Genomic DNA, 25,000 nt, shown 5'->3' with positions numbered 1-25,000 from the left:
CACCGGAAAGCGAACAAGCTCAAAGCAATTTCTATATTTCTTTCGTTTTTTTACATGTACGCTAAGATAATAAACATAAGACTTACGCCGACTTTCATGAATCAAAAAAGTGAAAGCGAAAAGTACGAGTGAGTTATAAATGAAAGAAACGGCATTCCTTGCTTTATTTCCTGGGTTGTTTTTTGCTTTCCGCTTACTTAATCGATTTTTTCCCTGCTTAATTAATCGGGTTTTTTACAGTTCTCTGTTGTTTCTCCTGTAGATATCGGGCGGTCCATGAACAGGAGCCTCCCTATGAGCTATAAGTTGACCGACCTTTGCGCGTCTCTTTCTATATTTAGAACGAACCCTTCAGCGCGAGACTCTCAGCACAATCTAAATCAATCTGCATAGTTGGCATACATTGCCTGTTTTTGCTATTTTTGTCTTCGTTTGACAATAACTTTATTCTGATTGGCCATTTTAAAACAGTATGTGCAGAGCCGAAGAACTCGTGGCGTTCTAAAAATACGAAGATGAGCACATTAGGCTTGCTCATCGGTTCCTGCAAGAGTGAATTACATAAGGGTGTAAAACTAAACGGCGGCTTCACGATAGAAAAACCGAACATTTTAAGGCCCTAGCTAAAAATGACAATACTTCATCCATTGCTGACCACGTCAAGGCCACTGGACATAACATCAAGTGGGATCTGATTTTGATCTTTTAGCGAAGGGCAAAACAGACTATATCATTGTAAAATATAAGAGACCTTCTTTATTCAAGAACTTGAGCCAGCTTTCAACGTCAACGTCGGAAGTGAAAAGCTGATGCTTTATTAATCTTTTCTGTTTTTATTATTACTATTATTATATATTTTACTGTTAAGTATTTGCTTAATCTAGGTTCCAGTCCCCTCATCCGCGTTGTTATATATAAATAGCTGTTTTAAATTTCAACGGTTACTTTTGAAAATGTATGTAGAGCACATACGAAACGTCAAGTCATAATCAAAATGAACAAGTTCAATATGTTTATCACTGCTGTTTGTGTCTTATTTTTGATCAAACTACGATGGCCCAAGAACAAAAGTATTTACGATAAGGGTGTTGATCTATCACTTTGCGCTCTTGCCCCACCACAGTCACAAATGGATTCATTTTCAGATAAACTTTGCGCCCGAAACAAACGAAGGGCCGCCAATTAATTTTAACCGATCAGAAGAAGCCATGTCACGCGTGACTGCTTCTGCCATGTTTTTTCAGGGACAGGACAACTTAGACTGTGTTCACACCTGGTGCCCGAGCACTTGTGCCCGGGCACCGGCACAAAATGGTGCTGTGTTCAGACACTAGGTACCCGATATGTTGATGCCCAGTTCAGTGCCTGAGTACAAGGTCGAGACCTTGTACTCGGGCACGGGCACCGTGCCCGAATTCTGGAGTGGGCACTTGAAAAAAGTGTGTGTTCACATTAGTGCCCATCAAGAATCGTTCTCGGGCACCAAGTGTGAACGCAGCCTTATTTTCACGGGAACGGGTATTCTAAAAATAGACTCATTTGTGACTGCGCTGGGGACCCCTCCCATGTCATAACAACACTCTTACCTAATTCACTCTTGGTTCCGGTATATAGCTATTTGCGAAGCAACAATGAACCAGGAAAAAAGTAAGGTAAGCAGTTTCTTATTCAAAACCCCGCTCGTATTTTTCGGTTTTTTAAAATTTCCAATTTCAAGTGTGCAATTTTTTTGCTCTTCTTGCTTTAAGTCCTTTTTTTTTTATTTTATTTTATTTTTTTTATGTTCTTCAGCTTGGTGTACTATGGGGAATAAACTTGGTCTCAGATTTCCCTCTTTTGTGAGTCGATGTGGTCAGCAAAGTGTTCTGGGACGGTACCTTTCAGAATCATTCGTGTAACACGAAATTACCCACTGTGAATAGCTGACTTGTTGTCGCGTAATTCGCCTGAGTACATTCATGCAGCCAATCAGATTACGCATCAGTCGTCATTTGATAACAAAAACAAACGACCACAATGACTTTTGGGCTAATATAGGCCTTTCAGATCCTCGCCAACAGCATTTCCTGTGAAACTAGGTTTATTTTTCAATGTATGTGTCTTCATTTATTGCAGGGCATTAGGAGAATACTGACTCCTTCTCGACATTCCCTTGCCCTTTGAATGCCAAAAAACTGGAAATGGAGGGGTCAAACTTAAGAGATCGCAGCAAATTAAAACGTGGCTGAGCTTTATTAGCTGCATAGCGGTGTCTGCAAAATTCATACTAAACAACAATTATTCCATGAGCCCGAGTTGGATATGAAGTGATAAAATAACCAACGAGCGCGTAGCGCGAGTTGGTTATAATCACTTCATATCCAACAAGGGCGAATGGAATAATTGTTTTAGTAAATTCTCAAACCGGGTTTTGCCGCCGATTTTTATTTCCACAATTTTACAAAGCGTCCGGAAAGAGCATCTTGGCGCACTATTTTCCATATGACGTAAAACTTCGACTTAGACCCTTCGCCCTCAAGAGCCACGGGTCAATAGCCCATTCGGCTTCGCTTCATGGGCTATTTACCCGTAGCTCGCAAGGGCTACGGTTATAATTGTTAAATAATGCTATGAGGATATATTTAACAATTATCCTGCAAAATCGGGCGAAATATCGCCTGATACTTGGCCGACGAGGCCAGGCCGAGTTGGCTAAAATCAGGCGATCGATTGAGCAGGATAATTGTCTTATTATACAACAAATTAATGACAAAACAAAGTTTTCAACGTTTATTGGAAAAAAAAGCTAGAAAAACTACTAGTTTTCTCCGCGACACGCAAAATTACGTACATTGCAGGATATCTGTTGAGTACGCACGGCGAATACTGAGCGCGCTATGACCATATTATATTGGGACATTGTCACAATGTGTTGAATAATAAAGGTATATAATTATCCTCACGTGAGTGAGTGAGTGAGTGAAGCTATTAGTCTCTCCCCTCGGGGCTTTTCAGGACTAATTTACAATGTGTTTAGGGGGACTTCAGTTTACAATTTTAATTTAGGAAGTGAAAGATGCCCCCGTCCAGATAAGGTCAGACCACAACACCGGGGACTATGTCCCCTACTCTTATCGAATAGTGAGTGGGTTCTTTAACGTCCCATACTATTTAATTTCCAACAAGGGTTATTAGACGGGACCTCCGGTTTACAGTCCTTATCCGAGAAGACTTGAAAGTCTAACCATTTGCAGATGCAATTACAAAGGCAGCACGTTCTCCTCAGTTATTTTAAGACCCTGAGTGTTGGTCCGGCCGGCCGGCCGACCTCCCGCATGACAGCCCGATGCTCAACCAACTGAGCCACCGGTACGTGCACAGCCATGCAGCCAGCCTTGCATCATTATTTTGCTTTTAGTCTACAAATTATTTTCTGGCTAGATCATCCAAGACCCGGCACTTCTACTTTGTTCAGCTGGTCCTTGCAAAAAAACATTGTCTTCAAAACATGAGGTTGGCGGACATGCGTGAGACTGGGCTACAGCCTCACTCCTCCCCACTAAAGCTTTATTCTCGGACTGGCAGAGTGATAGTATAAATCCGGTCATCGTCGAAGGCGTTCTGTCGCTTTCTTTACTTGTCATCACCACTCTTTTCTACACGTGCGGGGATGACCGGAAAAACGATGCTCATGATGGTGAAGTGAAAATGGGAATTTCAGCTTTGAAAGCCTAAAAAGGTTATTTAAAAAGCGCTCAATTTCCTGCCGAATGTGAGTTTCTTTTCAATATGGCGACGACCCGTGAACAGGCGACGAAATCTCATCCTCCTGCTGGCACGGATGGAGCTCATCCTGCGAAATCGGTGTTGAAAGAAGCAGTTGATGCTGTTCTTAATTCATTCGCCAAGCATACGCACGGATATGGCAGAGGTAAGTCAGGGCTTGCTTTTGTCTGCTCTGTAGAGCCGCCAAATAAAAGGCTATTTTTAAGTTGAATACAAGAGCTCCTTTCAATCAATCGATCGATTTGCGCTGAAGTCGTTTCGCTCTGAAGCTTTGAGTTATATTAAGAATTGTTGTTCAAGTTTACACAGTTATGCTTAATCCTTGCATTTTTTGTTACTTTTTTTTCAAATTTAAGTTTAAGCAAGCTTAAGTTATGTTTTGTCTACGTTCTTTTGCAGTTGCTCAGTTTCAGTTAATTTTAGTATTTTAACTCATTTGTTCAGTTCTTCCCCGATTCAATTCTTGAGTTCGATGACGTGAAGCTTGTGGATTGTAAACAAGCAACGCCTTCTAGTCTCCAAGGGCAGTTTAATATCAAGCTCTCAAAGGTGCTTTACATTATATAATAAACTGCAACTTTTGACGGTAGTTGTGTTGAACGACATCCAGCGCACAGATAGATCCAGCGTCAATCCTTCGCAACGATTGCCATTTGTTTATCATCAGAAGAAACGCCGTATAATCTTTCGACATAATACATTAAGAAGCCCATCAAGAATATTTTGAGTTTGATTAAGCAACCATTTATACCCTGGCAATATCAGTTCTTGGTTCAAATACCTTTCCAAAGGATCTAAATCTTAAAAATAATATTTTATTGACCCAAGGCTTTCTTTCATTTATAAAATGTACAGTTTTACTCCTATATGACAGTAGGCAATGTTCCTTTTGTTGTTGCTTTGGAGTTTATGTACCAAATATCCCAAAGTTGCAATTAAGTATTTCCCACATCTTGAAGGCTTTGCTCAGAGTGGAGATTAAGTCACAGTGACTATATTTAGAAGTTTCAAGTTGAAAAATATGTTTGTGTTACCTAAATTAACACCCATCTGAATATACACATGTAAACTAGCACAGGATTGCACGAAACTAGTCTTTAACATGGAGTATGATTTTGAAAGATAAATATTGAGTTAGGTAGTATGTTCGTAAGATGGATGGTGGCAACATTAACAAAAACGTAATACAAGTTCAATTGTTTCAAGGTTTTTTACACTGGGTAATTATTGCAGTTTATTCAACTTCTTCAAATGAGTCAAACTACCCAATAATTGAATCGAGTGTTCATTAATTAAGGAAGAGAGAAAATCAAGATTTGTTATCAAAATTGTGCTCTCATTATGTAATGTGTAGACTCCATACAACTTGAGATTTGGCCAGATCAGATTGCAGAAAGAAAAAAAACATTAAAATTAAATAATAAAGAAGTTCAAAAAGCATGTGCAGTCAAGCCTTTTTTAATGTAAAAAGTGCAGTGGAGCCATTGCTACACTCATTAATTTGAACACCGTTGTCTAGTGGCATTCATTTTGAAATCCTAACAGGTTCACCCTTTTCCGCCTTAAGAATGACACTTGTATAATAATATTATATTTTACTCCGTCTAATGCCAGACGATTTTAATTGTCAATGGGAACCAGATCAGGGGTTGTAAGGGTTAATTAAATATTTGACATCATCATTCATAGATCTACAAGCTAAAAGTATGAACATTTCAATGTCTTTACTGTAGAATGTCTTATAAAGGAAAGGAACTTTATTTAAGTGTCTAGTCTTCTAGTGCTGGAGCACTAATTGGGGACACGGTAATCTGAAAATGAAAAATAATAAAACAAGTAATTATTATAATATAGTGACTGTGCAATGTAGTTTTAAGTTATGTGATCATCTGAAATTGGATTATGTGACTGCATGATGCAGTCATTTCTTGATCAGGTCAGTGGTTAGAGCATCCATACTAGATCACAGAGGGTTGTGGGTTCAAACTCCATGTAGAGCTTGGGTTTTTTCCAACTTTTCATTTGATTCATAATATCTTTCTTGTAATAATTTCTTTCTTTCTGAATTTACTTAGTTTTGAGCTGATATAAAATGTTTTTTTTTTAAAATTCATTTACAGTGAATGTGATTGAAGCATTGCAAGAGTTTTGGCAAATGAAGGAGTCACATGACATTCCTGTTAAGGGTAGTTCTTCCATTCTCTATGAACCAGAAGTATCTGAAAAACCACCATATGTTTGTTATGTCACACTGCCAGGAGGAAGCTGTTTTGCAAGTTTCCAACCATGCCCCACAAAAGCTGAAGCTAAGAGAAGTGCTGCTAAGATTGCACTCATGAATTCTGTGTTCAATGAACATCCATCCAGGTAATTATTGCTCTGGCAGTAAATGTAATGCTCAGGTTTCGTTTTTATAATTATAGTTATTTTGTTCATGATGTTCCTGTATCTGATAGACTCTATGTGTCAATTGGAATTTATTTCTTTAATGATGATAATTTATTTTAATTCTTTCCTAATTCATTTTTTCATTTTTTCATTGCCACACTAAGTTTCATAGCAGGCAATCACATCTTTTTTTTTCAGAGAAAGTAGGATTTGAACTTGCAAAGGCCATTTTCATGCACTTAAAAGAGAGAAATATCTATTTATTAAGCATGACATTGCATTGCATGACCATGAGGCAAGTACATTCCTCTTATATCTGGCTATGATATTATTGTGATCACAAAATTATTGCCATTTTAGAAGCACATACCTGCCAATCCATAAAGAATGTCACCACTTACCGTCCCTGGAAATGTGGCATATTATTAGAAATCCTCCCATTTCAGCTTTTAGAATTCAGAAGCAAATCCATTCACACCTACAGCGCTTCCATTGATGACTAAAATAGTCTGGCATCAGAAAAATCTATCAAATCTCACTCCTAGGTGTCAATGGGTTAAGCGCATTTCAAAGGCTCTCAATTAATAAGTGATTAATAAGTGAAAGATTTAGATGAGACATAGATAAGGAAAATTTTGAAGGTTGCATTTGTACTGTATGTTGCGAATGGACAAGCTGTCTCAGAGATATGCTTGAAATTTGGATATTGGAACCATTACATACGATATAGTTCACTGCATTATTTGTGTCAAATCTTGAATGAATTTCTTGAATGTATTGGCTCTTACAAGAATAGTCTAAAAAAACATTTTATTACCAAACTCTTTGTTCCAACAATACACTACAAGAACAGTGATAAAAAAGGCTTCCCTTCTTTGTGTACATGTAACAGTAGTTTGAATCTTAATTTTACTCATAGCAGTAATATCATTCATCTTGTGCATTCGTGAGAATTCAGTCTGCTAATTTAGAGCAAAGGTACTCAGTAATATTAGAATGAATCTCTCCTGAGGTAGTAAAATTGCCTCTGTGTTCTGAACTTTGTACATACAGTTTATTTTACAGAGAATGAACACAAGCACATGCAAAGCATGAAGGTAGAGAGGGGTCCATGTGGATACATTGCAATGCAATCTTTGTTGCATCATTCCAATTTCTTTTGCAGGAAAATTACAGATGACTTTGTGGAATCAGCAGTGAAAGAGGCTGAGTCAACAGAGGCACAAATTGCTGTGAAAAGAAGGACTATTAATCTTTCTGTAGACAGCTCCAGAGATCCTGCCACTGGTGTTGGAGCATTCCGATTCATGCTGGAATCAAACAAAGGCAAAAGCATGTTGGAATTCCAAGATCTCATGACAATTTTTCAGCTGCTGCACTGGAACGGAAGCTTAAAGGCTATGAGGGATAGAAACTGCTCTCGGCAGGAAGTGTTAGAGCATTATTCAAGCAGAACTATCGATGATGAGATGCGGAGTCAAATGGCGTTGGATTGGATTTCCCGTGAACAAGAACAGCAAGGTTTGATAAAGAGAGAACTTGACAAAGCATGTAAAGAATTGGAACAATGTCGGTTAAGTGGGCGTGAGCTTAGGTTTCCAAAGGAGAAAAGAGACATATTAAGATTAGCTTGGAGTCAAATTGGGAAGGTCTGAAAAGTAAGGAATTCCAATTTTGTAGAAAAGTGTGGATTTGAACTCATAAGCATTTGAAAGCAGATTGATGGACAAGACCATGATAAATGATTTTTCTCAGGCTGAATTGCAAGAATAATGGAAATAAAGATTGTGGTGGCTCCTAAAAGGATCCAGCATTGATTTTTTTTCCAGAGGTAATCACTCTGGCCTGACAGTGAAGATTATGTCTAAGTGCATGTTCTTTGGACCAGTCAGTGGTTAGGAAATGAATGTCAATAGTCAAATTGCCTTGAGATGTACAGTGTACACTGTACAGCCACTCTTACAAGTTCATGGGAGTAGCCAGGATTTTTCAAAGGGGGGGGTCACACTGTGTCAAACAGAGGGTACTTGCGTTTTCGCAACCTGAATATTGTAGGTTGTTTAAGTAAAAAACGGCTTACAAAGGGTGTGTCATGGGCACCCCAGGACCCTCCCCCTAGCTATGCCCTTGAAGTTGAAACTTTTAGCTGAATATTAAGTGCACTGAAGCTGCAAAACATGTTTTGGCAAGCGATGCACAGTGTAACATAAAAAGGTCAAAACTTGTTTGGGAATGTCATCCAACTATGTCACACAGCGCAACACTTACTGAAACCTCTTTCACAGTAAAAAGGAATTATAAAGGAACTTTATTTAAGTGTCTAGTCATTCTAGCGCTGGAGCACTAATCGGAGACACTGTAAACTGAAATTAACAATGAAAGCAAATAAGTCAAATTTTGGTTTTTGAGGAGAGGGAAAACCGGAGTACCCGGAGAAAACCTCTCGGTGCAGAGTAGAGAACTGGTCAACAAACTCAACCCACATTATCACACCAAGTGCAGTTACAAATGAGTTTTAGCTGGAAGTTTCAATGTGTAACAGCTGCTTTAAGGATCCTTGTTGAAAAGAAATTAATGTGGATTTAATCTACAAGCAAATAGAAGGAATAAAGGCAAAAGCAGAGATTTTTGGGTGGATTAAGAATGGCATGCAAAATTCAAGCCACTTGAGAAAGCTACTGTGTAGGCCCTTTATGCTCTAGGCCCAGATTTGGTTTTTGCTGGCAATTGCAAAGTTAACATTATTTTTTAATTACCGGTAATGCCTTGAAAATTTTGCTGCCATATATTTTTGAAGCACAAGACAATAAGTTGTGGTCTGGTTGACTTTGTGATACCATTAATGAGATTGATTTATGAGTAATAATGATAATAATAATTTTACAGTGTAATTACACTGTATTTTAAAATATCCTACTGGTCATCCATGCTAAAATTCAATAATAACTGATTTATTTCATTCAGTTTTAATTATTGGTGCACCATCCATTTTGGAACTTATGCTGAATGAGCACATACACCAATGCGAACTTAAGAATATATCAAGATTGTAAAATAGCTGATTCAGAAGTTAATTATTGTGTAAATGATGTAATTAGGGTTTTGTAATAATTTGTTCATGATTGATTCAGTTACTTGTTCAAGTTAATGGTTAAGTGGAATCTTGGTCATTTTGCTAGTGACAATCGTTATTTTATCAAGGTCGACAGTAACGTAGTTCTGTTTAGAGTTTTTTTTTGCAGAATGCAATTTATGCACTTATTACCATTGAAGTGTATGATATCGGTGAATAAAAACCGAGACAAAGTAGAGTTTTTTTTTTACTGATATTTGCCAGGCCTGAGGTCAAGAATAATTTGTTTTAGATAATTACCGTACATATTAGGTGATTATTTGAAAAATATGCAGTGTAGGTGATTTATTGCATAATAATCACCTCAAGTGCAAGCAATCAGTGCAGAGAATTTTCATTAATCACCTGATATAAATTTACTACTAATTATTATTATTGCTATAAGGTTGTTTTCCTTTTTTCCTGTAACATATAAAAGCTATTTTACTGGAGAAAGAGGAGCTCTGTCCATCTCAAGACATGCAAGCACCAAAGAAGAATATAGTGCTCAAATTGGTATTATTATTATAACTATGAGTATTATAATTATTGTTATGAAGCAAATAGTGTCTTGCATTGAGACACTCAAAACCTGATAAAGTAGGGTCGTCCAGGTGAGAGTGGTCCTGAGAAGTACCGGTACGGCTGTTCTCATCAATGTCACCAACAACAGTCGCTGTCAGGACTACTCTCACCTGGATGATCCCAATTCATCCAGTATTGATATCGGGGATGTAGCTTGAGCTGTACACACAAAGAATGTTTCAAAGGTGCTCCAAACTAGGGGGGGTAGGGGCCAAAACATTAATTTTTGAAATTTAGGGTCTCGCAAATGCCATTTCCGACTATCTCAGCAGGACATTTCAATAAATAAATGCGAAGGAAAATGCAGTATTTGTTTTTTTTGTGTGTGTGTGTAGAGTTTTTGGTAAGCTACAAACAGGGGGTGTACACGTACAAGCAAAGGGCAAGACATCACAAACTCTGTTATACAACCATAAATTTATCATCGTGTAACCTTTTCTTAAAAGATAACCAGGGACAGCTGGTGATGTGACTGACAATGTGAGGGGACCTCTGAAAGCTTTTACTTGCAATGTACAAGTCATGTAGAACAGAAAACCTTAAAAAAAAATTCTACCCATTCCTAAAGTATGCACATGTGTATTTGCGTAAAGGACGCTACGCCCCTGGATACGACTCCTGGGTTCAAACCATTAATTGCGACAAAATTAATAATTACTTACAGAAGAAGTCATTAGGATAAATTTGTTTATCATAAAAGAAAAGCTTTGGTTGTCTCTAGTATGAGTTCATCCATCTCCCTGCATTTACTTCATGTGATTTGTACAAAATTAACACAAAAGGGTTTGTTCTCTCCTTTTATTTGTACTTTAAGATCCCTCAGTTCTTTAAAAAATAAATTAAAATGACAATCTTTGTTTTACAGCCTATGCCAATAAAAATGTGTATTGGAGGCCAGAAGCTTTGTTCTACCTGATTAACTTATTAATAGCCAGGTGTAAGGTTTTAAAATTTTAAAGAAAGGAAAAAAAAAGTTAAGGAGGCTTGAAAGGGTTTTCTGACTGCACTGAGAATAGATCCCAAGATGCATGTGGGATACATGTAAAATCATGAAGTTAACAGAAATTAATTTATTTAACAAATTGAAAGTGGTTCAGTATTGTCTGTACCCTTATCGACAATGGTATTTTGTCATAACAGTGGTCAAAATTTTGTGGAGTTCCCAACAAATTTTGACCACTGTGATGACGAATGTTGTTGTCGATAGGAGTACAGACAACGCTGAACCACTTTTGATTTGTTTTTTACCACAATATTCAATGCCAAAGAAAGTGTGACCAAAATCATGACACAAGGAAAGAGCAAGCGTTGTCTAAAAACTTTCTCGCAATATGATTGGTTTCTTTCCCAAAATGAGCGTTCCTGATTGGCTATTACATTGCGTGACAAATTGGAGTGAGCAGAGTTGTCTAGCTAGACTCTTATCAACAATGACAAATTAGCCAATCAGATTGCGAGATTACAAGCAAAAATTTATTGGGATCATGGGCAAATGTCTTGTATGTTAGTTCAGTTACTTAGCTACACTGCACGTGTACCCCGATTTTTTTTGGACACAAAATAAGTTAGAAGAATTTTTTCCCACTCTCTAAGGAAATTTCTTTTCATCACAATAGTTTTCTTATATAATGTATTAGCGTAGAGAATTCTAGGTCACCGAATTGGCTTTCAAATTGAAATCTGTCAGAGTTTCAGAGGGCACTGCTGTACAGTTGTGGCCTCACAGTTACCTTTGAAAAAATACCTCGGCTAAAATAGTGTTGGAGATGTTTGAATGTTGCCATTCTGATACAGGATTGTGAGTGTCTTAACCTTTTACTACAAAGACTGACACTTGCATGTAGACATAACTTGTCAAAGGGGGCTTTCAATGGGCATCAAAAGGTTAATAATAATAATAATAATAATCATAATAATAATAATAATATTATTATTATTATTATTATTATTATTATTATTATTATTATTATTCTTTTACCGTAGGACTCCTGCTAGTAATCATGCAAAATGCTTTTGAGCCTTCTTAAGGACGGTGCCTACTAATTCAAAGGTATTTTTGGCCCAGTTTATGATTATGCAGAAAATTTAGATCTTAACAAGTGTTATTGGAATCCAAAAAGAAAATTAGGGGTAACCACGCATTTTTCAAAGATAACTGATGAATAACATTTGTAAAAAGCTTTGAAATACAAAGCAATGTATGGCATTCTTTCTCAAATAGAAGCTTAATTATCTCTGAAAAATGCATGTTTACCCCCAATTTTCCTTTTGTATACCAAGAGTACTTACTAAGATCTACTTTCTCCGGATAGTTTTAAGCCGCGCAAAAATATCCCTGTATTAATAAGCACCACCCATAGGAAATCCGAGTATCTCGAGATGCACAGAACATAATATTATGTGCAATAACAATAGTAGGCGCCATCCTTAAATCAGCAAACATTACCATTAGTGAAGATTTTACTTCTGCATTGATTGTTCAAAACTGAATGTGATCACTGTGTTGAAAAGTCACCATGATCTTAAGTAAAAGGGTTTCTGGTTCAAGCCGAGGTTTGCAATTCACGCAGTTAAAAAATGACATGGCTAATTCTGAAATTTAAGATTATTGCCAATGACACTGTTTCATGATCGGAATAGTGGCTCAAGATGCTACAGTCCCTTGCAACTAGTAAATACCCAATCTTTGCTAAATACATGTTTCCAAAAGATTAAAGTGCATTTAACTCAAAGTTTTTTTACTCTGAAAAAGTCCAATTTCAGCCCCATAAAAGATTTGTAATTAATATTCACTGGTTTCCATTTCAATTCTAAAAGGCTACACGAAGTGCATTAAGGGTATGAAAATTGGCAATTGCTTGTGTCATGACTGAAACAGTGAGAGGCAGGTCAATTCCTGAAGTTATGTCACAAACTTGAGTGCAAACGCATTTTTACAGTGCAAAGCAGTTTGTAACAACATTTCAGGAATAGGTCCCATGCCTCATACCAGTTCTGCCAAGGGACAAGTGGTTGCAGGCCAATAATTATTATTTCGTAAAATTTATGCAATTCATAAAGTTTTAGATGGGAATTGCAACCAGTGAACATAAAATACATGTTTTAAATTAAAAATGTTTTATGGGGCTGAAATTTTACTTTCCCAAAAAAAAACTTTTCAAGTTAGGGGCACTTTAAACCAATTCAATTTTGAAATAATTGATGTAATGTATGAATAAAACTTTGAGTGTATGCTTGACTGCAATTTTCAAAATTCAAAAAAAAAAAAAAAATTTTTCAAAATTCAAAGATTCTGTCACTGAAAGACTGGCTCATCCATAAGAGAGATTAATCCTGGTCTTGCATTTGTCTGCGCACAAGATCTGCGTACAGTCCATCTTTTGCCATCAATTCACTATGTGTTCCCACCTTTAAGATAAAAGATAGCTGTCATCACTAATAATTTGTGGTCCAACCTTACTGTGAGAGTGTTTGTTATTGCAATTTATTTTCCTTGCATGGTTTGCACAGTGCAAAAGAAATCCACGGTAAGAAGTCAAATAAGTTAAATAAATGAGCAATTTCTTGGGAAAACAACACTAAAACACTCAAAGGTAAAATCAGTGTCACTTAACAATATGATCAGATGTCTGACCAGTTACAGTAATGCAGAACATATTACATGTACCTTATTACAGGAAATTTAACGCTCCATAATTAATTTAAGGTATTGGAAATTAACGCAAATTTAATGTAAAATGACATAATTTCAAATAAAGAACATTAACGCAAAGAAGGAGGTAGAATATTTTTACACTAAAGGAAATTAATGTGGTGGTGACGACTGGAACAAATTTATTTTTTACTCAACCCTGGTTGCAAAACAAAATCATTGAACAAAACTAAGCCCTCTGGTCAACAAAACAGTAGGGATTAACAGAAAGAAAGAAAGCTTGTATCTTTAGTGCTCAGTGCTCTAATTGTCCAGAGGTCCAAAAGACTTGGAGACTCTTAAGACAAAATGATGTGAACTCTGATCTTGAAAAGCATAAGATAAAATTTAAATAATTAAAATTTCCCAAAACAAAGGTCGGATGATTTATGTACCTCTCTAATGCTTCCGTGCGAAAGAACCACAATCATGTCTGCAATAAAGTAGAAATTAACTGGTTGTTCACAGAATGCACTGCAAAGGTCTTATGAGATCAACTAGGACTACTGCTACAAGGAGTCAATAATAAAAATAATTATCACAAACTGAGCTTCCCAGCTAGCTTTCCTGCCTAACACAGTAATTAATTGCATTGAGGTCTAGATGCTGCAGCAGGTTGAGGATCAGTATACAACTGAGCAGTGAATTGGGCTTAAGCAACTGGAAGTCCCTAAGCCATTCTCATGGTTTTGCAAATTGCAACAAGCGATGCACTGATTCTTAGTGAGGAAGGAAACCAGATTGAGCTGGGTTGAGAATTGGAAAAAAACTAGGTTAAGCACATCCTTGTGGCAACAACCAGGAATGGATACACGTGAGTCCTTCTGCACATCTCTGGAAGGAGAGTGCTTACCTCCACTACAGGCTGTATGATATTGCAACTTCCTCCAAAGCCTACAACAATGGGTCAACCATGGATCACGGTATTAACCCTTGTCAGCCAAAACATGATTTTGATGAAAAAACAGGTACTGGGCCAGGTGTTTCCCTTTTGATTCTGTCATAGCCAGCTGTTAGCTTTGAAGAATAATTACCTTGTTCAATGGTTGCCTATTTTAAGCATGGTATAAAGGTTTGTGTTTGGCAGCTGAATTTTCTTTATGTCTGTTTGTTTTTTGTTTGTCATTATTTTATTTGTTTGAGCAGGTTAAAGTTTTGGCAGCTATTCAGCTGATGTGGACCTGCTATACCAACCCAACCATACGTACACTCACAAAGGACAGCCACAACACCAGGAACTTCATCCCCGACTCTTCTCAAATAGTGTGTGGGTTATTTAACGTCCCTGAGAGGGAACTTATGAACATGAAAGATATTTGTGCGACGGGACCTATGGTTTATAGCCCTTATCCAACAAGACTTAAAAGTGTTACCATTAGTGGTGTAATTGCAAAGGCAGCACTTTCTCCTCAGTTGCTTTAAGACCCTGAGTGTTGGTTCGGCCGGAGTGAAACTCATGACCTCCCACGTTGCAGAGCGGTCCTCAACCAGCTGAGCTGACGTGTGCATGGTGGGGTTAGGGCCTGCTTTAGAATTTAGGAAAAGGTTCCACATACTAACCAGCATTCTGTATGGTGCTCAGCCTGTGGGCTATGACTATGACAGTACGACCTGATATTGGAAAAGTGAAAAAAATTATTCTTGACTGTCAATCTCAAAATCCTGCAATTTCCTCTTATTTATTTTTTTTACCTTTTGTTACTTTGTCCAAAGCATCCTGTACAACACGCTCAGACTCAGCATCTAAAGCACTGTTCCATAATAAAGATAATTTAAAAGATATCATAATTATAACCAATTTCATCATTATTTTTTTCTATTGAATTAACATTAATTTTTTTACTTATTGACTGGCTACAGCCGACACCTCTCAACTGAGGATCGAGCCAGTGGCTGACTTGTGAGTGCAGAGATGCTTATGCTGTAGTTTCAAACAAAAGCAAATGCAAAATTAAAGCAAGTGAAATTAAATGAATTAGAGAAAAAAAAAACCTACCTTGTTGCTTCATCAAGAATGAGGATCGCTGGGTTTTTCAACAATGCTCTTGCAATTGCAATTCTGAAAAGGGAAGAGTAATCCAGAGATTAAACACTGGCATGCAATTGGCCAACAGCGAAACAGTAAAACAGTGATTAGGGCTAGGAAATTTAATGGCTGTTAACTACAGAATATCCTGCCTGGTTGAAGTCAACTAACTCCAAAAAGCCAGGATACATGGCTAGGAAGCCTTTGTTTATTGTGAATAAGTGGATCGGCAGTGCTAAGACTAATTCATTGGCCATTTATTTATTTATTACCGGTAGTTTTTATTATTAAATTTTAACTACTTAATTAATTAGTAATTTGAAGTCCAACTTCAAAGTGGATTTTAGCCCTGGCAGATACATGTACAAGGAATAGGATACTCTTTTGACTTGAATTAATTCCAAGACGGATGATCTTAACCACTGCCAGATCCACATCTCCAATTCCATTAATTTTATACTTGAAACATTTCTAGGGAAGGGATGTGTTCTAATATAAAATAGCCCAGGGATTCGGCATGGGATTGCAAGTCATGTTCGAACAAAGGATCTTGACTTTTAACAAGCATTAACAAAGCGTGTCTTGCCAACCACAGTACCTTTGTTTTTGTCCTCCAGAGACCGTCACACCTCTCTCTCCCAAGACAGTGCCATAACCCTACCAGTGTCAAAATGACATCTTCAATGTGAGTTCTGACAAATTTAAAATCTTTTATTTAGAAATTAAAAAAAAAAACAACAGTTCATCATGTTACTGTATGTGCACTGTTAGTCTTACCTCTGGAAAACGTCTGATAAATTGGTCTGCATTTGCCTGTTTTGCTGCAGCCACTACCTGAAATAAGAATAGACAGACTGAGTGTAGCCAGTTCCTGATAAGAGGGTCGTACTGCAACCAAGAAAGAGCCAATCTAAGCTCTAATTATTATGCTCTTTCTGTGATCAATAGCATCCTTCCTTTCATGAGCACATAACTTTATACTGTACTTAATACATGATTACTGAATAATTTTAAATTAATTTAATTTAAACTGGGTCACATCCGTTGATCATGTGCAGTGAGCCCCGACAGTTGTTAAACTTAAAATTATTTATATTCATGCAAACAGTGTAGCAACTTTATGTATGTGAAAACAATTTGACAAAAGTGTCATCAAACTGCAGGTGAGAAGCATCTATAATTAAACAACTAGTAAAATGATGAAAGTGTTATCAAAGATTATTTATTTATTTATTTATATAATTATTTATTTATATTGTACCTCATCGTCAGTGGAATTTGGTCGGCCATATCTTATGTTCTCTAAAACTGATGTTGCAAATAACACAGGCTCCTGGTGATTAAAACAGCAGGAAAAACATGAAATGAAAGTTACAATCATTCCAGATAGATTAGCAACTTAAGCTGCAAGCAGTTGTACGAAGCCACAAAAACGTCTTGAGATTTTTCTGTTATTAATTTTTTCTTGTGAGGTTGCTTGGATGCATTGCCCTAAAAAGTACCTTTTAATTAACAAGAAGAACCAACAGCCTCTTGGTGGCACTTGGTTGCAATTCTCTCACTGAACCCCAGCCAGAAATCTTTTGTTACAGATATTGTACATGTACAGTGAACACCTGACAGCAGTCAAGTAGAAAATGTGTGACTTAACTTATTCACACCTAAAGAGCCCCCAATCAGCAAGTAAAATCATCTGGTGTTAACAAGAATAATTAAAAGTCTCTGACTTAGAAGCAAATGGGTTAAAAGGGAACGTAGAATTTGTGTGTAGCTGTTGTTAAGTATTATTGTGTAATTACCGGTATGTACATGTAAAAGCTATGTATTAATACTACAAAAATATGAAGCTTATAACCAAAACAAAGGCATGTTCTACTAAACTCTTACTAAATGGGCGTGATGAGGGCTATACTGGGAAATATTGGCAAAGGTTGTGGCAGTATGGACCAAGGGCAGCAAGGTCAGCAGAGTACAAAAATGATAGAGGGCCAATACTTCCCAGTATGGTCCTGAGCAAGTGAAGTTAATAGCAAGTTGTTTATTATATGGCATCGTTTCTTTGAGTGATCATGAATGCACTTCACCACTTTGTGGATGTTCGTAATCTTTGTCTCCCATCAGCGAACTTTGAATGGTGACCTATTACATGTAAAATTAAATTCTGCTTGCTGTAATAATAATTGTACTGTTGTGATGAAAAAAGCAAATTTCCCCTTTTTAAAACTTTTGTGTCTCATTCAACTTGAATTTCCTGGGAGAGAGAAAAAATACAGACATGGGCTGTTTCCATGGTACCGATAATGGTCCGTACTGTAAATACTGTAAATAGGCCAGTTAGCCTGAGAATCACTTGCCACAAAATAAAGAGAATTATACAGAATGATGTAACTGTTAGTGTCAAAAGAAAAAATCTGGTTTATACCTGGTGAATAAATCCAATGACACTTCCTCTTAACCACGTTGGATCCAAATCAGAGATGTCATGACCATCAAGAAAAATCTTCCCACTGTTCACATCATAAAAATGCTCCAACAGCGAAGCAACAGTAGATTTACCTGCGCCACTACTGCCACACAGTGCGACCATCTTACCAGCTGGAATTGTCAACGAGAAATCATTAAGGACGCTCTGTGAAGGCCGTGTTGGATAAGAGAATGTAACATGCTTGAATTCAACTTGTCCATGAATAGCATCAAGTGGCATTTTCATGCCACCTGTCACTGGTATTGTTGGTTTTATAACAAGGTATTCAAACACTCTGGCACCAGCACTCATGCCCCGTACAATTTGACCAAAAAGCAGTGACATGCTACCCAAGGATCTGAAGCAAAAACATAGCATTTTGTGTAATTATTACATAAAATGATTCATTGTAAAGCATTTTTCTCTTAAGGAATGAAATGAATTTGTGCTTCAAAACTAAGTAATTCAGCTACTAGTTCAAGCAAACAGCATAGAAAATGTTCCAAGTACAATGCAGGATTCAGATTTGAACCTGGAGCATCCACATTTATGAAGAAAAGTAAACATCAAACAAGCCTGCGTAGGCATTTAAGGAGGGGGGGGGGAAAAGCAAAATGCATGATGTCCACAAGGCAGTCGAGCTCTCAAGTCTTAAAGTTTCCAAGTGAGCTTGCTGGAAATTGCGCCAAAGGCGCAACTGTCCTGAGTTTCATGTGCTAGATGTGCCTAACAATAATTCTAGAGGGTTCAGGGGCATGTTCCCCTGGAAAATATTTGAAATTTGCACTTCTCAAATCGTTGGAAACCAACCATCAAGTTTGTTATTTTGGTTTTTTCATGCTGGTTTCTGAGAGAGCCCTTGTTATTATGGTCAGCCCGAGCTAACATATCGGCCTATACCTCATGTATTAATGGCTAAAAGTCCTGAAGAAACAAGATTATTGGTCACAGACGAACAGATTGAACATTGGCCAAAGTTCAGCACCAGTGGAGGAACGAGCTCGGAATTCATGAGCACTTCTGAGAGCTTAAAAGGTAGAGTTACCTACGTGAGAAAAGTGCCAATGTATTAGAAATGCTTGTGCTGGCATAAGAGCGTGAGATTGCATCAAAATGTGTGAGACTCATGCTCAATGCATGCAATTCGAGAGCTCTGACAAGGAACAAAGACATCTTATTCAGCACATTATTCAGCATTCTTCCAGTCCTTCAACAAAGTTTACAATACCTTTGTATAGTCTGTGTGGCAACAAGAAAACTCATTAGATCTCCTGGTTGGATTTCCCTTGATGCAAGAAGTGATCCACCATAATACAGTACAACCAAGGAAAGTCCATTGATGGTAATGTTGGCCATGCCTTGGAAAGCCCCAATTCCAATACCTAAAAGTTCATTTAGCACCTTGGATCTTGAAACCTCATCATGATATAATCTTCAATAAAGAAACAAGAGCGAGTTGATCAGCAAGGTGTGCAAGCACAGTAAATTAAGTACCAAAGGCATTCTCAATTAGCAATAGCCCATATTAAATACTCTAGAACGTCCCCAGTTGACAAGTAAAATCGTCTGGTGTTAGGCACAGTAAAATCAATGGGTTCAAGCTGCTTAGAATACTCGGCCTGTGGATGGTGATTTGACTCTCCTAACTCACTGGGGTGCAAAGTGAAAGTAAAATTAATAATGCATTTTACAATGACTGCAAAAATTTTCGCGCACTCATTGGCTAATTTTTACTGTCTATAAGCGGACAGACACATAAATTTATAATTTATGTGATAATGACGCCATATTTCTTGCGTCAGATTGAAGTTTCTCACATTTTTGTCTCGCTTTCTTCTCGTGTTTTGACTTAATTTTGACCACTCTTCCTTTTTGTCATTGTAAAAAAAAAATTGACGTCAGTTTTTCATGCGTCTGTCCTGTTATTGACAACAAATTTCGTCATAACATTGTCAAAGTAGCCTGCGGATCCACTCGGCCACAGCTACTTTGACAATGTTGTGACGCAATTCATGATCAATAACAGGACAGACGCATCAATTTGTTGAATAGTTCGTAGCCTGAACTATAATGCCAAGGACTACCAAACATTCGCTAAATAAGCTTGGTAAAAACGATAGAGCTTTAGAGAAAGAAAAAAAATTAGGATCATTTCAAGAAACCCTAGTTGTTATTAGACTGATACCTTATTATTATTATGCTAATAACAAAGGTGTCTAGTAATTGTTTGATTTAAGGTACCAGAAATTTGCAACAAGCATTTGCATTGAAAATACTTGTAGCCTTTGAAGGGAACACCCAGTATTTTTTAACAAACAGTGCAGTTACATTCATTTGTAAGCAAACTAAACATAGGGATTCCTTAATTACTTTGTCTCTTTATCCTCCATAGCAAAGGCACGAACTGTGCGCACATTTCCTAATGCCTCATCAGCCACCGCTGTTGCCTTGGAAACCTGTGCCTGAGCTGCCTTTGAGAGCTTTCTTAACAACGAGCCAAATATTGTGCCTCCAGTAATGAGAACTGGCAAAACTACCATCATCACAGTTGTGAGTTTGGGAGAAATCACGTACAGGGACACCACACACCCAACTGTTTGTGTTGTACTGCGAAGACCTTGAGAAATGACTTGCTTGAATGCACTTTTGAAATCCTGAATATCAGCTGTCAACCTGTAGTAATTATAAACACTGCATTACAAAACAATTTAACCCATTGACACCTCGAATGCTCTAGGACACCCCCATTTGACGGGTAAAAAAATATAATCTGGCATTAGACAGTGTAATAATATTATTATTGATTGAGTCTCACGCCCTGGGGTCAATGGAGGTTTTTGACTGCTTAATTTGAGGTTTACTGGAATCAATGTTTCACTCTCAAAATAATTATAGAGCAAATGCAGATCTTCATCCAAGTCACACTTCACTAGCCTCCCGTCCCCGCAGACGTTCTTAGGGCTTTGTCACGCATTCCTCCCCCACAAACGTCTGCTGGGACGATGAACCACTTCCGTTCAATGGCTTTTTGGCCACTATTTTAAAGAAACCAATCACCATTGACTAATTGTTTTGTACATAGCCAATCACATGCTGCAAAAGGATGCTATATAAAGCATAAGTTTATCCAAAACTGGAAAACAGGCTCTGATTCATCTGTAATCCACACACGGAAGTGGTTTTTCATTTCAGCAGACATTTTGTTGTGGAGGAAGAGGTGACAAAGCCCTAAGAACACCTATGTGGGAGGCTAACACTAATCTCGTACCCATCAGGGTACAAGATTATAACAGTTACATTTAACCCATTGACGAGTAAAATCGTCTGGCGTTAGACAGAGTAAAATACTCTGGCATTAGACAGAGTAAAATACTAAGCCTGGCCGGTTTCGGCCGGTTTGGATGTCAATGGGTTAAAGTTGAAACAAGGCCACTACTGAAAATATTAGGTTCTAAAAGGAACAAACAATAACAAAAATTAATATTGGTTTAGTTTTCGAGAAATGGTCAAAGTAGCCTTCGGGCATGCAAACATCCTCAGGGCTTCGTCACAGGTTCCTCCCCCACGCACGTCTGCTGAAACAAGCAACTTTTTAATATGTAGACCAATCACATAGCACTTCCAAACCCTTGAAGTGTACTTTGAACCTTGAGAAATTTTCGTGTGAGGTCGATAAACAGAGTCCAAGAGAGCCTTCTCGATCATTTCTGTCACTTTCTTTATTAAAATTAAGAACTATTCCATGAACGCGTGTTGGATAATTACATACAATACAATACAATACAGTACAATACATACTTAATTGACCGCTCCCCATAGGGGCTTTTCAGGGCCAATGAAACACAACCAACAAAACGACAGAACAGAACAACTGTTAACAACTGGGTTAAGTGCTGGGTTAAGTACTGTAGGTGATACAGTACAGTGAGCTGATGACCGAGATCGAGTGAACCAATCAGAAGGCTAGAAAATAATGCTAAATCAGAGGTTGAAACAACCTAGCCTTATGGTTAGAGTATCTGACTTGTGGTACCAAGGATACTGGATTCCTGCCAAGGCCTCTGATTTCCTTACCAGCTGGTTTTACCACCACAAAATGGTTGACCCTTATTAACATACTGCAGTACAGCCGATAATTGGGCACTGTACACACTCCTAGATCACACTTAGTCTAGCTTTCAGTTGATGGTGAAGAAACTGCAAAAGCACACACATGCAATGACAGGATTCTAACTGACCTGTTCACAAGTTCTCCAGTTTTATGAGAATCAAAAAAGGCAATATCCTGACGAATAAGGGATGCAAATAATTCATTGCGCAATCTCTCAGCAAATCGCTCTCCAAGACAAGAAAGAAAAGAGATGTAAGCAAAAGTAAGAATTGCTTGAGCTCCATAAATTGAAATGAGCTTTATAGCTGGCTCTCTCAATACTTCAAAAACATCGGTGCTGTGCTCTCCAGTTGTTAAACTTGACACGGCGTTTACCAAGTTCCCCAGCATCAATGGAAGCTCAATATTCACCATGGCAACAGCAAAAGCACTTAACCCAGCTAAAATAAGAAGCCATAGATCTGGCCACAAGAACTTCCAGAATTCCTTAAAGTCAAATTTTGGCTGTGATTTCATTCCATCCCGATGCTTTTTGTTTGTGAGGTGACGAGAAGATTTATGACTCAATTTTAAGCCACAATATGCATGGGAAATCTTCTTTCGAAAGACCAATCCTCCAACAGCTACAAGCCCAGCATATTTTAAAACTGTCAAATGACTTGCAAAACAATTTGGCCTCCTCTCAAAGATATTCCAGATGAATATTCCCCGAGATCTTGTGCCAAATCCATGATATGTCTTGTTTGAGAAAGCTTTAACCATCCCATCCTCTGAACGCAGAGTTGATCTGAGTGGTCTGTAACACCTATAAATGACAATAAGCAGGTCAATAAGATAAAACGTCAGCAGACTGAGGTACCTGAGTGTATAATAAACAATGTAGTATTTTTGTGTCTGTAACAGCACTTCTTGTGTAAGGCAGCGGTTTTAACTTTTTTTCCCACCAATAATTATTGTCAAGCCACAGTTGTTAACAGATGCATGGTACATGTATACACGTTTCTATCCTCACAGGCAACTCAAGTCACATCTTCGGGAAAGAGAGAGGACAGGGACCTTGGGAAGGGTGGAATTGTCCTGAGCAGCAACACTACATGTATTTTCGCTTTTATAAACGAGCAGAAGGATTACTTACAGTATGCCTACTTCAGACACATACATGACGATGTAGAACTACACATCAAAGTAAATAATTAATTAATTTTTATTTCCAGAATTACTTGGTAAGTGTTCCTTTGTAATGTCAAACAGTAAAATATTTGTTGGTGCTTTTACAATAAGAGTCTTTCAGTTTGTTATAGTGGACAAAAAGTACTGTGGATGAGATACTGATAGAAGGAGACACCATGTACATGTATTTAAAGCTTTTGAACAACAAACTACATGTATATACCAAATGCTGAGACACTGCCACCTCATCATAAATTCAAATCAATCACTCACTGATGCAAACAAATCAAATGAAGTACTTATTGAAACACATGCAAACAACCAGTCACTCATAATGGTAAATGTAACAGGTAATATGACACGGACCTAAACATCATAAAAACATCCACTGTCAAACAAAATTACAGATCGACACTATTTCCCAAGTACAATAGTTTACACATGTTACGGTTCGAAATTTCTCCTGGTTCAATTTTTTTAAAACCAGTTCAATTGTTATTTTCCTTTTGTTAATTTGGGGAGCAGCGGAGCAGGGGTGGTACAGTGGTGGGAGCACTTGCCTCACACCAATGTGGCCCAGGCTTGATTCCTGGTCCCAGAGTCATATGTGCGAACGTTGAGTTCGTTGTTGGTTCTCTCCTCGCTCCGAGAGGTGTTACTCCAGGTTCTGCGGTTTTCCCCTCTCCAGAAAAACCAACACTGCCAAATTCCAATTCGATCCAGAATGCATGGGCATGTGTTGAACAAGCTCCTGCATGCTCTTAAGGATTGCCATGGATAAACAAGCAAATTATTGATATCCTTTGTTTTTGATTATGATAATGAACATTAGACAAAGAAAACTCAAAATTGCACTGGTTTGAAAATTTTAAACCCAGAAACAATTGGAACCACAACATCCACTTCCTTGCTATCCTTACCAAGCTTTCTTCATTCATTCATAGTCGCAAGTTCAGAATATTACCTGCTATTGGCAACTTCTAGTTTTAAGTTATCTTGCATGTCCCGGGGGCAAGGGGGTAGGACAAAATTGGTCACTTCACCACTTACATGTATATAATTATGGTGCTCTGCTCATTTACACTAACATCTCAAGAATATTTAGCCAACAAGGATAACAGCTAAATTCATTCACCACTTCCCAAGACGATGTTGGTTTGTTACCAGTATGGTCAGAAAAAAATGTGAATTAATCTGGGTGTTTAAAAAAACCAAGACCCAAGGTCTAAGACCCCTGCCAAATCTCAGAAACAAAGACCGAAGAAGTCCTGCTGCCAAATCTCAGAAACTAAGACCGAAGACTGCTGCCAAATCTAACAAACTAAGACCTGAGACTAAAGAATGTTGCCCATGATGGAGCCAAGTACTTTGTAATGTTGAAATGGATTATCGAGGAAATCCCAACCAAGGCTCAAATAACAAAACAAGCGTGCACAAAATGCTCAACGTATGGCAGGTCTTTTGGATATCACGCACCGCAGGGTACAAGTTGTATTGAAAACTCTGAGATGAAAATAGCCATCACACTCTAGGCCTAGGGGTGAGTTCAATTGAGAATCCGGATTTGGATCTTAAGTTAATTAATTAAAATCTGGATCTTCATGTTTCCTTTCAAACACAAAATCCGAAAACGGATTTGTCACAGGTTTCATTAAAAGACCACTTTACAGTTGCGTGCATATTTACCT

At 37.7% G+C, this 25,000-nt stretch overlaps 2 protein-coding genes across 2 annotated transcripts in view; one reads left to right on the top strand and one right to left on the bottom strand.

Moving 5' to 3' along the window:
• The first annotated feature begins 3,556 nt into the window (after nt 1–3,556).
• On the top strand, nt 3,557–10,750 carry LOC138004203 (LIX1-like protein). Its single transcript, XM_068850659.1, has 3 exons — nt 3,557–3,910; nt 5,886–6,132; nt 7,319–10,750. Exons 1-3 carry the CDS (start codon nt 3,769–3,771, stop codon nt 7,806–7,808), a joined length of 879 nt encoding a protein of 292 aa, XP_068706760.1. The 5' UTR covers nt 3,557–3,768; the 3' UTR covers nt 7,809–10,750.
• Nucleotides 10,751–12,962: 2,212 nt separating this feature from the next.
• Nucleotides 12,963–25,000, bottom strand: part of LOC138004195 (mitochondrial potassium channel ATP-binding subunit-like) — a 14,976-nt gene continuing 2,938 nt past the window's right edge. The window contains exons 2-13 of the mRNA XM_068850647.1: nt 22,270–22,947; nt 20,402–20,704; nt 19,260–19,463; nt 17,990–18,389; nt 16,829–16,900; nt 16,345–16,401; nt 16,166–16,224; nt 15,538–15,600; nt 15,234–15,292; nt 15,102–15,152; nt 13,937–13,974; nt 12,963–13,258 (exon numbers count right to left, since the gene is read on the bottom strand). Coding sequence (XP_068706748.1) covers nt 13,178–13,258; nt 13,937–13,974; nt 15,102–15,152; nt 15,234–15,292; nt 15,538–15,600; nt 16,166–16,224; nt 16,345–16,401; nt 16,829–16,900; nt 17,990–18,389; nt 19,260–19,463; nt 20,402–20,704; nt 22,270–22,947 — 2,065 coding nt within the window. The 3' untranslated portion in view covers nt 12,963–13,177. The remainder of the gene's footprint in view (nt 13,259–13,936; nt 13,975–15,101; nt 15,153–15,233; nt 15,293–15,537; nt 15,601–16,165; nt 16,225–16,344; nt 16,402–16,828; nt 16,901–17,989; nt 18,390–19,259; nt 19,464–20,401; nt 20,705–22,269; nt 22,948–25,000) is intronic.

This window comes from Montipora foliosa, chromosome 1 (assembly GCF_036669935.1).
Source record: "Montipora foliosa isolate CH-2021 chromosome 1, ASM3666993v2, whole genome shotgun sequence".
Classification (NCBI taxonomy): domain Eukaryota; kingdom Metazoa; phylum Cnidaria; class Anthozoa; order Scleractinia; family Acroporidae; genus Montipora; species Montipora foliosa.
This window is presented reverse-complemented; position numbering and strand designations above follow the sequence as displayed.

What these genes read in the sequence shown, in the direction of transcription:
- LOC138004203 (XM_068850659.1), top strand. Translation starts at nt 3,769, where the DNA reads ATGGCGACGACCCGTGAACAGGCGACGAAATCTCATCCTCCTGCTGGC. An exon ending in TACGCACGGATATGGCAGAG is followed by an intron (nt 3,911 to 5,885) that starts GTAAGTCAGGGC and finishes ATTCATTTACAG; the next exon opens with TGAATGTGATTGAAGCATTG. An exon ending in TTCAATGAACATCCATCCAG is followed by an intron (nt 6,133 to 7,318) that starts GTAATTATTGCT and finishes TTTCTTTTGCAG; the next exon opens with GAAAATTACAGATGACTTTG.